General features: G+C 41.3%; 1 protein-coding gene across 3 annotated transcripts in view; it reads left to right on the top strand.

Annotated features, from left to right (window-relative positions):
• PDSS2 (decaprenyl diphosphate synthase subunit 2) overlaps positions 1-16867 on the top strand; it is a 212482-nt gene that overhangs the window by 133581 nt on the left and 62034 nt on the right. For all 3 annotated transcript variants that reach the window (XM_019499909.2, XM_019499908.2, XM_019499910.2), the window contains exon 3: positions 5756-5954. In XM_019499909.2, the coding sequence (XP_019355454.1) occupies positions 5756-5954 (199 nt within the window). The remainder of the gene's footprint in view (positions 1-5755; positions 5955-16867) is intronic.

The following is a 16867-nucleotide window of genomic DNA, read 5'->3' as shown; positions in this document are numbered from 1 at the left end:
GTGTTTTATATGTGCTAGGATGTTATCTTTTAGACAAAGGTGATTCTGCCTTAAACAAGGGGTTGGATTAGATCAGAGTTGTCAGACATGGCTTTTGGGCCAGATCTGGCCCACGATATGTCAGTTTGGCCCATGGATCTACTGGTAGAGCAGGGAATCTGGGGATGTGGTCCAGAAAATGGAGTCCTGTTTGGAACGTGCTTCAGCAGTAGTAGGGTGAGTGATGGCTGTATTAATTCCTGATGCTCCCTGAGCTGTCACAACACCGCTTACCCCACTGCTAGAAGTGGGTCTGGATCTGGCTCATGAAAAGACCCATGGTCTGGATCCAGCCTGGAGGGTCCAGGTGAGTTAGACACCTTTGGATTAGATCTTAAGGTCCCTTCTTGCCCTATGAATCTATGACTGAAACGTGGCAACGTGTGTTTTTGGGAGGCTAATGAAGACGACAGTGTAGTAAACAAGCCTGTATATCATGAGAGCCTGCATAAGTGATTTGGCTTGTGGATGAAGAATTGGTGGCAGCAACTACAGCCCAGGACTTGCCATTAGGCTGTAGAGTTAGGCTCCCTCTTGCTTGCTCTCCCTCTATCTCCACGACTTTCATTCATGGTTGTCCAGTGGCCCATCTTGGATAAGAGAGATGCAGAGAGCCTCCCATCCAGACAGTTCTGTAGCTTGGTGTTCTGTAGCAGTGGGAGATGTGAGTTTGAATCCTTCCAGCACTTGGGTCTGCTACTTCTTGGGTGAGTGGTGTAGCTATAAAAACATAAGAGCTGCCATTTGCTGGGTCCATCTTGCCCAGTATGCTGTGTCACACAGTGGCAGAGTGGATGATGAAAGGGAGAGTGATTTTAGTATGACCAGGGTTTTTTCTACAGTTCCTCTTTTGCTTACAGCCTTCAGCATTTAAGCTACTAAGTTGTTGAACAAAAAAGTGGCCACAACTACCAGTCAGCAAGACATTTTTCTCACAAGTAGGACTATGCATAGCAGATTTCAAGTGAACAGAGGTATTTCAATCCTCAGCCTGATGGAGATGTCTAGGTTCCTGAGAGGAATAGGAATTCAGGTGAACCCTTTACCTTAGTGCAGTGGATGTCAACCTTTTTTGGTCTTGAGGTACCCCTCATTGGACTTAAGGCACCTGTCCAATTTTTGTGAACTGAGTGGCACCCAATTTCAAAAACTAGTTTATATATAATAGCCCCTCTGCAAGGAGGTAGGTGCTGGGCAATGAGGGCGAGGGATCATTCAGGCAGGGGCAAGCCTGCATTCATCTGCTTAGCCTATCTGCTTATCTCCTCAGACCTTGCTTATCTCTTTGCACCTTTTGGCACCCTTCAAAGGATCTGGCAGCACCCAAGGGTGCCCTGGCACCGTGGTTGAGAATCATTGCCTTAGTGTTTCCTATTGTCCACTTCTAGGCACCTGCTATCATATTTACTCAAATCTAAGATGACCTTGAATTTAAGATAACCCTCCCAGTAATCAGATTCCATACATGGCAAGTACTCAGGTCTCTGCTGCCTCCTCCCATCTCCCTCCGTGCTCTTCCCTGAAGTGTTTTCCCTGCCACCTGCCCCTCTACTTCCCCCTTTACCTTTGCTCTGGCACCAGCAGGCTCTGTCCCTGCTGAAGCCTGTGGGGCACTGAGTATGGCTTCAGCCTAGCCATGTAGCAGCAGTGCAGAGCTGACATGGCTGCTACAGGGCTGGGTTGGTGCTGTGCTCTGTGCTCCAGGCTGCAGCAAAGACCAAGCCTGCCAGTGTGGAGCAAAGGTTAGGAGGAGTGTGGCAGGGGGGAAGGAAGGGGTTCAAATAAGGGGCATTTGGGGCTTCAGGCTGTGGAGGGAGGAGTGGCGGGGAGCAGGCAGCAGCTGTGGCTCCGACCCCAATCCTGCTGCCTGTCCCCTACCACCTTGTACTCAATTCTAAGACAAGGGACATCCCCTCCCATATTAAATGGGGAAACAAACCTCATCTTTTGATTAAGTAAATAAGGTAGTTTTCTGAATAGCCCATTGGTTGTGCTTATCTTTCCTCATTCTCTGTGCCTTGATGCATGAACTTGGTCAAACTGGATTGCTCTTTAGAAGTCTCCCTCATTGAGTGTATGGGTGTCCTCGGTCTAAAGCCCAGTCTGACAGAGCCCAAATTCTTTATATTGGGATGCCCAAACCAAGCTGGTCTGGCTTCAGCTGACCTGAACAGTATGCAAGTAGCAGCAGAGCAGGGAATGGAACCATGCTAGAACTCTAACCACTGAAGTGTCCTTCCTTTCATTTGATCACCATAAATGTTCACTTTACATAGTTTGGGCTTCGCGGTATTAGGCATGATAGAGGTTGTAAGCTTTCTAAAGGAATGGTAACTTCACTAATGTGTGTAATTCTGTTTACCATAAAATGTACTAGAATTTTAGCCTGTTGTGTGCATTTTAGAAGGAAAAAATGGAACGGAAAATTCTGTACATGTACTATATAACTGAACTAATTTTACTGTAAAAACCCTTCATTTTTCTTCACTTTGCATTCTCTCATTACATTAATGTATGTGATATATGTATGTTCGGTGTGTTTTTTGTACTGTTTTGGGTTTTTATATTATTCTTAATTTAATTTGATGGTTACAGAGAGAATCACCTTAAGGAAAATTAATGGTGGGATATTGTATTTATTAAATTTTAAGTGATGCACAAAATTTGGATAATAACATCAGCGCTCCATCTGAAAATAGTCGATGGGTCATTTTCTGGTAGTCGGCAGCAAGCTTTGTTGGCTGTAGGAATCGCTTTTCCTGGTTTCCTGTGATGGTTTGGCATGGAAAAATATTTTGGAAAAGCATTGGCAGCTCAGCATCTCTGATGATTAATCCACCTTTTTTAGGAACTGAACTTTAGGGTAACCAGTTTTGAAAAGAACTGACCATTAAAGACTTTAATGCTTCTTTTCTACCTAAGCCAGGGGTAGCCAACTTGTTGTACGTGTATTTGGCACATCGCAGATTGCAGTGAGCAGAAGAGGATGGTGATTATAACAGCACTTAGAGGGCACAGGGTTAACTGGTGGCATGCTTGGACCTAACTGATGGCATGCCTGCCAAAAAGATTGGCCACCATCTCCATAAGAAGTCACTGTAGCTGCTGCTCCTTTATTATATGAACACTAATGGGTAAGTGGCCAGTGTAATAAGGAGTGGGAACAGCAGTGAGTGGTTAATGAAACAATTACTTTATTAAGATGTGGTGTGCATGATGGAAAATATCTGAGAATTCCAGTCATAAATTCCAATTTTAAAATACACTTGATTTGAACCAACATTTTTCAGTTGCTGAGGCTTAGCTTAGCCTGATCAAGAGGGGAAATATGCATTTCGGATGTACTTGTTATTGCCCCAGTAGGTATTGCTGTGAAGATGAAACTTCAGTGATCGTTCTGCACCAACAATGAATGGTACTTGGTTATTACTGTAAATATAATTATTGCCAAAATGTTTATAGCTTTTACAAGGGCATTACAAAAAAAGATAATTGTAAATCTAAATAAATTAATTTGTTGTTATTGTTGTTCTGTGCCCCTACAGCACAGTGGGGTCCTGGTTCCTGACTGAGGATCATAGGCATTACCACAATAAACATAACTAATTTTAAGTAACGGCTCTTCAGCTGATGCTTTCTGCAACCAGTTTGGGGCCAGAGAAAAATTTTTGAATCAAGTTATAAATATACCCCCCCCCAATCATCTATTGAAGGGAGCAATTTAAATGATAGTATAGGGTAAGATTTAGATTCTTCTAAAGGAACATTCTGTAGTTATTCCAAATTTGCTGTTGATCTGGTGCTCCTGATAGCACAAATCCAAGTACCATTTTGGAGAACCAACTGAATATAGGAAACAAAATGAAAACATCCAGCTACTGAGCATTTGGAAAATACAGTACTGATGTATTTGTGTAACCTTTCATGGAGAGCTGTGCTGAAGTCAAAGAGGGGATTTTGGTTTTTTTTCATTAAAAGCTTATTAAATGAAGAAATAGGACAGTCGTTGTTTTGCTTCAGTAGTTAGGGGTCAGAGAGGAGGGTCTGATCTCCTCAGGATATTAATGTCTGCCTTCAGCTGGGTGAAATGAGCCGTCATTTGAGTTAGCTGCAGCTTTATGTGGTCGTCACTAGGGATCCCTGTATGTCCTGGGATCTGCAGCAGTCGGAAATGGCAGAATTCAGTTGCAGGGAGCAGAGGGCTCTTATTGGTATTCATAACAGGTAGCTCAGCTCAATCTGCCCAGAGCAAGTCTGTTTAATGTTGATCAGCTGTCCATCTGATAAACTGAATTGATATGGACATTTCCTCCAAGGGCTGCCCTGACAATGACAGCAGGAGCATCGGGATGTCTTGTTAGTCTTTTTCTCAGAGCTTGAAATTTTGTTAACCCTTTATTAGACCCAAGGCAAGAATAGATACAGAACCTTGTTGCTAGCGAAGGTTGTATGCAGATGGGCTTTCTCTCTTGTCTCTGAAAAACAATAATATGCTTGAATTTTGTTGCCTGAATGGCTAATGATCTCCCCCCTTCTGTCTATCAGAGGTGATTTCCCCCCTCCCCCCCCCCCCCCGCATTTGAAGCAAAATCAGGAATAATATTATGCCAAATTCTAAATTTATTTGTCTGAATAATTTTTGTCTGTGATGATGAAATAAACATGATGGAAACCTCTGTTCCCTTCCCCACTCCCCTGTCTCCCATAGCCATCACTCTGCTTTCTTGTCTGCTGTCATGCAGTGGCAGAAATCTAACCTGAACATGGATCACTAGGTGTATGTGAGTGGATGCGATAATTAATCTACAGAAAAATCCATTCTGAGTCTTGTTCCTTGGCTAACAGAGCTTTCTACAAGGTGACAATTAAGTTTGCTATCAAAAGCCTCAATCCTGTAGATGCTTAAAGATGCACAGAACTTTGCTCATGTAAGTAGATTTGTTGGCATCAATGGAACTACTGTAATGAGTATAGTTATGAATGTGCTTAAGAATTTGTAAGATTAGAGCCTAAATGTACCAATTTCATGAATTGCAAATTATGTGGAATTAACAGAGTGATTGAATGCTCTCCTATTTGAATGGATCATTTTCCTCTTCCTCTCCCTTTTGCTTCTATTCAGTTATTGTGACTGCCTGACATGTCATGGTACTAGTCTAAGATCAGGTATCTGTTGTCTTGAAATCAGATTAACTGCTGAACATGACCATTTTAAGAAGGGGGATGGGGGAAGCAAAGATGCCCTTTTTCTTTTTTTCATACTTCAACTTGGGAGGTCAGGTAAGCTCCTTTCGAAAGGGAGGCAGTTGCCACAGTGGCTCTGAGATGGCTTACTGGGGAAAGGTTTGGCAAGGAAGTGTAATTCTTTCCCTTCTGTGGCTTGACTTAATGATGTGATCTATCTCTACTCAGCATTCCTTCACCCTTTATGTTGGCCTACAGAATTGAACATTTTGTTCTTATATCTGTTATATCATTGTCCTTCCACTTCCTCCAAAAAGCAAAAAGTGCCTTAGGAAGAGGACATTACCAGTTGTGAGCTGTGATTCTCTCTTTTTTTTTTTTTTAAGATTAATGAAGAAATAATTCTTCTATAGTTGAAGAATTGTAAAACAGCATGCAAAAAATCTGCATTTAGTATGGTGTGTTTAAAGAACATGGCTTACAATCATATGCATGTATCCAGAAGTAATTCTTGCTCTTTGTTTCCTTTAAGTCAAAGAAGTCTGGCAGAGATTACAGAGCTGATCCATACTGCTTTTCTTGTGCATCGTGGGATAGTAAACATTGGTGAGCTGAAGTCCTGTGATGGACCAATGAAGGACATGCAGTTTGGAAATAAAATGGCTGTCCTGAGTGGAGACTTCCTTCTAGCAAATGCTTGCACAAGCCTTGCTCAGTTGCATAATACCAAGGTAAAAAAATAAGTTTCTATCACTATAGCAGGTAACAGCTGCAGATGCCAGTTAACTACTGAATGGATAAGGCAGAACTGAGAAATCCTTTTACAGAAAAAAACTGGCACAGTTATATTGTATGTACAGCTGGATTGACAGCTGGATGTTGCTCTAAGTCTGTCTACCACAGTATTACAGAAACGCTATCACTATTAATGCTTTAGTATGTGTTCTGTAGCAGCATTGCCATAGATAGTAATGGATGAAAGGACAGGCTGGTGAATTTAAATTGTGTACTGCTGCATCCTAAAGAGATGTTGGAGTACAGCACATCTCTGGCACTGTGCCAACTGCAGCTCAAGACATGTTTGGTGCATTATTTAGTTTGACATCATGACTTTGTAGGAGAAAGAAGGGTTTTTGTTTGTCTTACATTTAGGGGTTCTGTAGGGTTTTCCCCATTTGGTGTGCATACCTTTTGATCTTAGAGTATTTTGTTAGGCATCTGGATATTCTTGGCCATTGTCTTGTCCTTTAAACCTAAACTGTTTCAAAGAACTGCTGAAGCCATATTGCTTAGTGCAACTATTTGAAAGTTTAGAAAATAGGAAACATTTGTCATTGTGAATAAGCTGTTGTGTCTAATATGGTACTTCATATATGGATAGATAGATCTATATATATCAAAAATATTTTTTAAAATATAAATATTTTATAATTATAGTCACTGTTTCTGAGTCTTGTGATCCTATTGTGTTTGCTTTTTATGGTGTACCCATTGTCCTGGTGTCTGAATGCATGTGGTACCTTGAGGATCACTGTGACTGTCTTTCTGAAAAGTGTGATACTTGCAGAGTTGAGGTTGAGCATAAGGCGCACTGATTCAGCAGTCATTCACTTCAATAATACTGCAGAAACATCAAATATTAAAGCAGTTTTATTTTAAATATTATGTTTGATCAAAATAGAATGGTTGCTGATTTAATGCAAAATGTGATTTATACTGGTTTTTATCCATTAAGGATTAATACTTTGACATTTCAGGAGAGTCTAAATATGGTAACCTTCAATGCAGAAAAATGGGAATAAAATCCAAGATGGTTTAGGGTTATAACTTGGAGAGGGAAAGAGAGGGGGTGTGTGTGTGTGTGTGTGTGTGTGTGTGTGTGTGTGTGAAAACATACTGCATGTACTACTCAAGTTTAGCAAAATGTTAAGTATTCCAGCACCCAAGCATAATCTTTTTAAGGCTTGCCAGGAAGCAAGCTGCAGTAAAAGGAAGCATAAGTACCAAAATAATGCTTGCTTTTTCAAGCAGTTGCTATACTGGATGTCTAAAAATTCTGCCAAAACATTTTAAGACTTTTTTATTTTTTTTCTGACATCTAAATAATTTCATAGCTTCTATGTGCAATAAGTGGGATGCCATTATGAAAACTGATGGATTTACTACCCCCAATCCTACTAAAAAAGTTTAAAAAATTGAAATAAGAGCTATAGAAATCATTTGACAGGTGCAGTTATTTAAACATATCCTTTGTTTAAACACATTCTTTTATAAATGATGAATTTTCAAATCTATGCATCATGACTTTTTTTCTTCGTAATGTTTTCTTTAAAAGGAAAAGTAAAAATGAGGTACTATTCTTTGATGACATTTGGCAGCTAAGAAGATTGGCTTATTGAAAATTGGCCAATTGAAAAACATGGAATGCTGTATTTACTTGATTGCAGACATGGTTCCTCCCTCCCCCCATTCAATATAGGAAAAACAAAGCCTCATCTCAGAGTAGAGTGTGGGACCACTCTAGCTGGGAGCATTGGGGAGCGGTGGTGTCCCCAGCTGATCTGGGTGCAGAGGGAACCCCAGAGCTGCTCCTGACCTGCTACTGTGCCACGCTGCAGGGAGTAGCTGTGCAGGGAGCCTGACTTGGCCAGGGTAGTACTGGTGGTACTCAGGTTCTTCCTTCCAGGCTCTACTCCCTGATCGCCCCCTCCCCTTTGCTGCCAGTCTCCACTGATGACTGGAAGTAGGGACTGGAAAAGGGAACCTGAGCACCTCTGCCGTTTGTTCCCTGCCAAGGAACTGTTCACAGCTGCTCCTTGCAGTGCAGGGCTGAGTGTCAGGAGCATCTCTAGGTCTGGGCAAGTGGCAGGTGGGACAGGTGCTATGGGAGAGGGCATGCAGATAAGGGACAGGGGAATAGATTGCCTGCCCCTGCCCCCCCAGCCACTTGCCCCTTGCTGCTGCTTTCCCTGCTGCAGTGAGGGGGGGACAACAAATTTAAGACAATTCTCCAGTAATTGGTTTCTGTACATGGAAAGTTATAACAAACATATAATTTTCCAATTTTTCATATGTAGAATCTAATTATTGGAGGAACATCTTATATTCAAAGTCATCTTAGATTTGGGTAAATATAGTATATTATAAACAGGACTGACCATAATAGGGTAAGTCTCTGTCTAGGCCTGCATTACCGTTTCAGTAATTTACAATAGTATACATTGTAGTTTAAACTTAAGTATTGTAGCTTAACTTAAAACCATTACTACCAAAGTAGTTTTATTGTGTTTTTAGACTCTTGTCTAAGCTTGTGTGTGATGCCTTTCTCTCTCTGCTTCTCTCGGGGCTGACAATTAGATGTGAAATTCTGCAGTCATAATGAAATGCAGAGCTATTTTATAATTGCCAAGGGTAAAATTAGCAAAGTCAATTATTTTCCCTTAGGCTTTTCCCTGTAGATATTAAAAGGCTGCAAGGTAATTGCCTTAGGTAACACTTTGATTTTTAAATAACATTAAGTATAGCAATTGTTGTTTAATTCTGTAGTAATGTTCTTCTTTTTGCTACTATTGTAAAATATAGCTATAATGATGTTAACAAGATTCAGGGCTGAAGGAGGAAAGTGCTTCAACTGTTGTTTAACAAATGCATATGGTTCTCATCCTTGTGTTTTTCTGAGTGTTGTGATGCAGAAGAGTAATTTAAATATTTCTCCATGTTAGGGGCACAAGGAACTTGAATTAGGATATCTTGAAATGCCAGATGGGAAACCATAAATTATGTGACCTATTCCAAGATGGATTACTGTATTGTGTTAATATAAAACATCACTGTCCATCACAATGATGGGGCCAAACCAGTTATATAAATTCTTGTTGTTCAGTCTTGTAGAATAATTTTTAAGAGGATTATTTATTTAGTAAATGGGAAGAAACAGTATCATTTTCTGTGGCAGGATATTTTAGATGGGGTAAGAGTGATATTGTAGCTGTGGTGATCCTAACATTATGTGAGAGGCAAGGATTTTTTAGGGTGATATCTTCCTTTATTCGACCAACTTCAGAGTTGTGATAGAGTTGGTATACTAAAAGATATCATCCTAAGAAATCCTGGCCTCTAGGATAAGTACTTTAGGGCATGTTTCTGATTCTCCCCCTCCCTTCCTTCCCCTAGACTTTCCAGGTTTGGTATTGATTATGGATTAAGATAAAATGCTAAATAAGTTATGACTACATATAGTACTTTTTGTCATCGTGGCAACATTCTTAATCAATTTGAGTTAATAAAATTGTTTGAGCTAAACTCTATAATAGCTTTTTATTCCCTTCTTAGAGTTGTTCAGTATTGCATTTTGATCAGATCTTAGCATATTAACCATTCTTAAATGCACCCGTAGTAGCAGTTTTATCTCCTTACTGAACTATCAATTTCTGGGATTTAAAAATGTGTACTTCAGGTCAATAGTGGCATCTCTTGGCCTTGCAGCTAGTGTAAAGTGCAGTATCAGTTTAATATCTGATTTGTTCTTATTAGAGGACTATACCCTGTAGTCATAAGGGTGGACTCTGTGATCTCCAACAGAGCTATTGTTCTATTACATTTAATGTCAGCATGTGGGGCTGTTTCTTTGTTTAAAAAAGTATATCCAGCTAATATATGCCACATAAGTTCCAAATGGTATTTTAATAAAATCCCTTTTTTTTTTATACGGATTATGGTGGGTCTATTGGTTACAATATTTACTCAAATGCAAGATAAGGTTTTTCCCCTAATCAACATGGGGAGGGGGGAAAAGCCCCATATGTTATTGGAGTAAAAGCGGGGTAGAGGGCAGCAGCTCTGACACTGAACCCAAGGTCAAGGTTGGGGTTGGAGCTGTGGCTGCTACCCCTGCCTGTCCCCTGCAGCTTCTGTTCCTCCCCCTCCCCACTATCCCTACTCCCTGCTACCACCTGGCCTCTGTTCCCTGCCCCTCTTCCCCCTGCACCGCTTACTTTCTTATTGCAGCTTAAGCTCCAGATGGGGCCCCACATGAGCCTGGAGCCAAGAGCACAGAGTACATGCTGGTTCCAGTCCCTGCCCAGTCAAGGAGCTAGGGCTGGGGCTGGAGCTGCTGCCCTCGTAACTGCTGCTGCATGGCCAGGCAGGAGCTGGATCCAGCATGAACTCTGTGCTTCCTGGCCCAAGTGGGGCTTCAGCAGAGCTGGAGCTGTAGTGGGGGAGGGGAGCAGTGAAGGCACTGGAGGGGGCCAAGTAGGGGGGACAGGCATGGGATATGCAGGCAGCAGGGAGGGTAAATGGTAGGGGGGGCAGGCAGCAAGGGGCAGGGGTCAGGCCAGTTAACTACCCTGCTCCCTCCCCTCTGCTGCTTGCCCAGCTGCAATGACTGGGGGGCGGGGGAGCACAAATTTAAGATTCCCCTTTAGTAATTAGATTATGTACATGGAGAATTATAACAGTCTTGCAGACTGCCATAAACATAGTATGCACTGTAGAAACAGTATGTTAAAATGATCTGTAAACAGCGCTTGGAAACATCTGTAAACAAGCAGTAGTAGACTTAGTCAAAGATCCCTTGGATTATAGTATGGGTGTGGATACACAAAAGGTTTATTTTGAAGTAAATGTGGACTAGATGCATAACACACAATGTGCTAATACAGGTATCCCTCGATTTATGTGGGTTCTGTATATGCAAATTTGCTCTTATGCAATGAGCGTTTTTAGACCCATAATTTGTTATATGTGAGGTAAATTTGCTCTTATGCCATCAGCATAGGTGTGCCCCCCCCCACCCCCGGCCCAAGCAGGTAAATCTGTGTGGGGAGGGGAAGGGGCTGTGGGGCCAGGGCCCCACTCACCCCAGCCCCTGCTGCAGCAGCCCCAGGAGCAGCCAGTGCCAGCTGCCTGCAGCCATTGGGCTGCACTGTGCTTTGCCTACACCCCCCCCCCCCCCAGCGCCTGGGCTCTGCTTGTCCGCACTCACCTCTGCTTCTGGGCTGCACCGTGCCCTGGTGCAGGCAGCTGGTATCAGCTGCTCCTCTGCAGTTGGCGCTGGCTGTTCCCGGGGCCGCTGCAGCAGGGGCTGGGGTGAGTGTGGACAAGTGGAGCCCTGGGCGGCATGGGCCGTGGTGTAGCTTGTCCGCACTCACTCCAGCCCCTGCTGCAGTGGCCCCAGGAGCAGCTGGCACCAACTGCAGAGGGAACTGTCAGTGGGTGCAGGGGGGAGGGGCAGGTGCGGGTCTTGCTCCTGCACGCCCCCCAGGAGGCCTGCAGGTTGGGGGGCTGTGCCGGGCTTTTACCAGTGGGCATGTGCCCCCAGATCTGAGTGCAGGACAACAGCAGGCTGGCCAGCCCCTGCTCCTGCCTGACTCTCCACCCCCCCATGCAGGCCTCCATCTCCCCCCCCCGCCCCTTTCCCTCTTCACTTACCAGCTGGGAAAATCCAGAGATCTGAGTGTTGGATCAGGAGATCGTGAATTGGAGTTAATTTGACTTTGAAATCCCGAGCCTCACAATGGTTTTGCGACGGGTTGGCATTACTACATCTGTTGCGTTACAAATTTGAGCCAGTTTCCGATCACTTATACCCATTTATGTGTAATTTCTGTCCCTAACCTATAACAGTATCTGGTAGGCAGCCACTTTTGGAGAGTTCATCTGTTCTTCATGACAGAGTCTAGGATAATAGAGTAATAGTCATGTTGTGGGCCCACATCTTATACCATCTTTTCCCCTCTGGTTCTGAGTAAGTTTTTAAAGATAACCCTAATTCCCTTCCTCCTCCCCCCTTCCCCCCCCCAACTCCTTGACCTTTTGTGTGGGCACTTGATTTGACACTAAGGCACTTGCAACCCACTGGCTGAAACATTAGGAAGTTAACTCTGGAGCCCTGCCTGCTGGTGCAGCCGACTGCATCATGGAGCATTGTTGTATTAAGCATTAGTTGTTTATAAACAAACAGTGGCACAGATGCGCTACTTATATAGTAGATGCACTTCCTTATGTTAACTTTATGTATTCCTAAAGGCATAAATATGTTGTTTACAAAATAGGCCTTGTGTTTGCATAAACATTAACAATTTCTGCTTGTAAATCTTCCCTTTGCACAGAAACTATTGTACATTTTGATTCATGAAAAAACTTGCTTATCTTGAAAGATGCTTTGATGTTATGCAAGCATCAGTCATGGATCTATAATTAAAGTTGAGTTTTGCCTTCAAGGGATCAACTTTTCTTACCTATGAAGATTACAGTGTAACCCCTCCAAAGCTAAAGCAGTTGCTTTTGAAACAAAGAACATTTTTTTTCTGAGAATTTACATGTAAATACATTAGTTTTAGTTGAAATTAACTTTAAAATGGATTTTTAAAGAAGTATAGCACTTGTCAGGCCATTTTTCCCCTGAATGATAACAGTAACCCTTTAGACTTCCTAGATGATTAAAAACGACACTGATACCTTATGCTGCCTTAACAGAAAAGTGTTTTTTTTACATGAGATTAAAAATGTTCTCATGCAGAATTCAAGAAAGAATTTCCCATTTTCAAGATGGTTGCCATCTTTATTGTTCTGAATCTAAGTAGTGCCATAGGGCAGCCATTAGCAAAAACTTGCTTTTAGATTGATGAGACCATTTTCTTTGAAGCCAAACCACCCTGAATCTGATTGAAATAGTCTAAAAGCACATCTTTGTTGAGTGGTTGTGTCCTCAGTTCCTTTGAGAGCAGTAGTAACCATTTTGAAAGAGGGCAATTCTCCATGAATATTTTCTGAAGGAGAAAGAACTACCCGTTTCAGTTCACACTCGATCAGTATACAAGATTTAAAAAAAAATGGAACTGAATCCATGCAGAGAACTACAGGAATCAGCAGCTGAATTGAAACAACGAGATTGCCTGGTGATTTTGGCCTTGAAACTTAAAGTAAAGAAAATATTTTACATTGATATTAGAGATCTGCAGATTGCATCACATACTAGTGTTTTTCTTAGATTTCTTCTTTTTGCATTCATGTGCAAAATGTTTTTTTTTAAAAATGGGTTATTCCTGGCAAAAACTTGATTTACTTTAGAATATACTCATCGGTTCAGGGAAAGGGGCCTGGGGATCATTGTATATAGCTTAATGAAAGCCTTTGCTCAGTGTGTAGATAGGTCCAAAAGCAAGCAAGAGTGTTGTAGGACATATAAAGAATGGAGCGTAAAATGTTATAGTGCCCTATAAATCTGTGGGGTGGTCTTACCTAGCATACAGTGTATACAGCGTAAAGCTAGTTATCTCGAAAAAGGATACTGCAGAAATAACTTTTTGAAAAGATGTAAGGATTTGGAACTGCTTTTCATTTGCTTTAGGTGTAGAAGAGGGCAAAATAATAAAAATATTTAAAATAATGAATGGCAGAGAAGTTGGTTCATGTCACAGAACAAGATCAAAGGAACAGTCAGTGAAAATGGAAGATAGAAGATTTTAAATTCATATAACAAAATAATTTTTTTTATCCAGCACAGACTGTGGCAAGATGAAATTGAGGCCAACAATTTGGTAAGAATCAGAGAGATTAGATGTTTATAAGGATAACAAGAATATATTGAGTTAAAGTAACAATACAATGCATTTATGTTTGGAAGAGTAAAAAGACCTTGGGCTCCTGGGCTTGAAACCAGTCTAGCAGTAAATGTCTCATCCTGTTTACCACACCTGTCTACTGTTGGATTCTTGCAATCTCCCCGGCACCATCTTGTGCTGACAGGTTATTAGATTGGGCAATAGGCTTGATTCATTAGGGCAATTTCCATGTTTTGGTATAAACATTTTAAGATAAAACACAACAGGAAAGCATCCCAAAATCTTGTATTACATATATGGGAAATTCAAAATTAAAGTTAAACTTGTAGTAACCCAAATACATGGAAGTATGGGAATGTACAGCCAGAGAACCTAAACAACCTTAACTGTATTCTTGAGCAACATCAGAAATAAAAGAAAAAGAAAAAAAAAGGTAATGTCTTTTGAGTGTTGGTTAACTTAATCTAGGGCTACAGATATTATGCCATAACAGTTGTCATGGTTGTTGCATGGAGCCATTCTAGAATTGAAATGATATTGTTAGGATTGCCATAACCATGGATTTCTGTACTTTTTAAAGTTCCTATTAAATTCTACGTTTTACAGATTTGTAATACTTGTTTTGGGGAGAACTGCAATGTTCTACAAAGGTTTTACTCTGTTGCTGGTATGTTCTCAACCCCAAGTCTCAGTTTAATAGCTTTTTATCTGACAGTTAAACTAAATGTTGTCAGCAATATATTTCAATATGTCATTATTATGCTATAAATAAATCAGTAGCAATTAGTGTCTATTTATTTTTTCTTAATTTTTGCAATATTTCAGACAGTGAAATAGTTTTTTTATGATTGATCCATTTCTAAGAATTTGATCTTTTTCGCTTGCGAGTTATTTGCAAATTGTTTGTCAGTTTGAATTTATAAAAGAATTGTTTTCTGACCAGTATGACTTTATTTGAGTTTTTAATAATAATGTTTCTCCAATAAGAGAAAAGACTTTTGAAACAGCGAGTTGAAGCCATTTGAATGGATGACAGATGCACTATTTTATTCTTCCATAAAAGTATTATTTGGAAAAGAACTGGTAGAATTGGTATATTCTAATCTGTCATGTTTTTTTCTTACTACCTTCTTAAGGCATCTTTGTTTTGGCTTATGCTGTCATTAGAGTTGTCAGCTCTCAGAAAGAAGATAAGTTTTGTAGTATGGTGATCCTATATCTCCTAATTAGTACAGTATAGTGGCACCCCCCAGTGTCAATAAAGCTGAGTTCATCAGCAGTTTTATCACTTCCTTGTCTTTTCAAGTTGTAAACACTTAGCCCTAAAAATTAATTCTTGCCTAAAGTTTTCCAAATAAATGGTTAGTCTGAAAATTGTTTAGGCTTTCCTTTCTACAGCTGTTCAAACTGTATTTTAGTTATAAATAACTCATAAAAATATTTTAAAATAAGTACATGAAAAGTCTAGTTACCTGAATGGCTCAGCATACATATAATTCTTCAAACTAGAAATTTTGAAAAACAGAATTGTGTATTTTAAAGCCACTTCTGAATTTTAAGATAACTGTGGTTCAGTTTTCATGTAATTGAACTGAGAAGTATTGTGGTGTGAGCAGTAGTCCCCTCTTCGACTTGTCATGGAAAGGACTCCATTGGATTGCCTTCAACAGTATTCTAGCTGTGTAACTACTTGGCGCTCCCATGGTGCCTAATTGGTACACTCTACATATAAAGGATACTCTCTAGCCTCCAAGTATCCTTTTTGTGCCTCTGCTGTTTTAAATGACAGTAAAATTAAGTGTTGTTACAATTTAAGAAGTTTGCCTGTACTCAAGAGTTTATTTTCAGCTCTCTAGTGCCTGTTGTATTGGAAGACTTTAGTTTTTCCTTGCTTCTCAGCCTGTTGAAAATTTATAGTTAGATTTCAGTTTTGTTTTTCTCTTCTCCTGCTTCTATATGAAAAAATAACCAGAGGCTTGAAAGATAAAAAAGTTGTTGCACCATTTCTCTTATGGACAGGTATAAGCATTCTAGTCAGCGCTTGGAACAAAATGACAGTTGCAAACTGGGGGTTGCAGTGGACAATAAACCGAATACAAACCAACAGTGTGCCCTTGTTGCCAAAAAAGGCTAACAGCATACTGGGCTGCATTAGTAGGAGTGTTGCCGGCAGGACGAGGGAAGTAATTATTCTCCTCTATTCAGCACTGGTGAAGCCACATAGATTCATAGATGTTAGGGGTGGAAGGGACCTCAATAAATCATCGAGTCCGACCCCCTGCATAGGCAGGAAAGTGTGCTGGGTTCAGATGACCCCAGCCAGATGCCTATCTAACCTCCTCTTAAAGACCCCCAGGGTAGGGGAGAGCACTACCTCCCTTGGGAGCCCGTTTCAGACCTTGGCCACTCGAACTGTGAAGAAGTTCTTCCTAATGTCCAGTCTAAATCTGCTCCCTGCTACCTTATGGCCATTATTTCTTGTGACCCCCAGGGGTGCCTTGGTAGAGTAGAGCCTCACCAGTTCCCTTCTGCGCCCTCATGATGAACTTATAGGCAGCCACAAGGTCGCCTCTAAACCTTCTCTTGCAGAGGCTGAAGAGGTCCAGGTGCCCTAGTCTCGCCTTGTAGGGCTTGGCCTGCAAGCCCTTAACCATACGAGTGGCCCTTCTTTGGACCCTCTCTAGGTTATCCACATCCCTCTTGAAGTGTGGCACCCAAAACTGCACACAGTATTCCAACTGCGGTCTGACTGGTGCCTGATAGAGGGGAAGTATCACCTCCTTGGTTCTGTTTGTCATGCATCTGCTGATGCACGATAAAGTGCAGTTAGCTTGCTGATGACTTCGTCACACTGATGACTCATGTTCATCTTGGAGTCTGCTAGGACTCCAAGATCCCTTTCCACTTCTGTGCTACTGAGCAGGTCATTTCCTAGGCAGTAGGTGTGCTGGACATTTTTCCTCCCTAGGTGCAGCACTTTGCATTTCTTCTTGTTAAATTGCATTCTATTGTTTTCTGCCCATTTGTCCAACCTGTCCGAGTCTGCCTATAGTTGTTCCCTGCCCTCCGGTGTGTCC

The sequence above is a fragment of the Alligator mississippiensis genome, chromosome 1 (assembly GCF_030867095.1).
Source record: "Alligator mississippiensis isolate rAllMis1 chromosome 1, rAllMis1, whole genome shotgun sequence".
NCBI lineage: Eukaryota > Metazoa > Chordata > Crocodylia > Alligatoridae > Alligator > Alligator mississippiensis.
The sequence above is the reverse complement of the archived record's forward strand: the minus strand, read 5'-3'. Positions and strand labels throughout refer to the sequence as shown.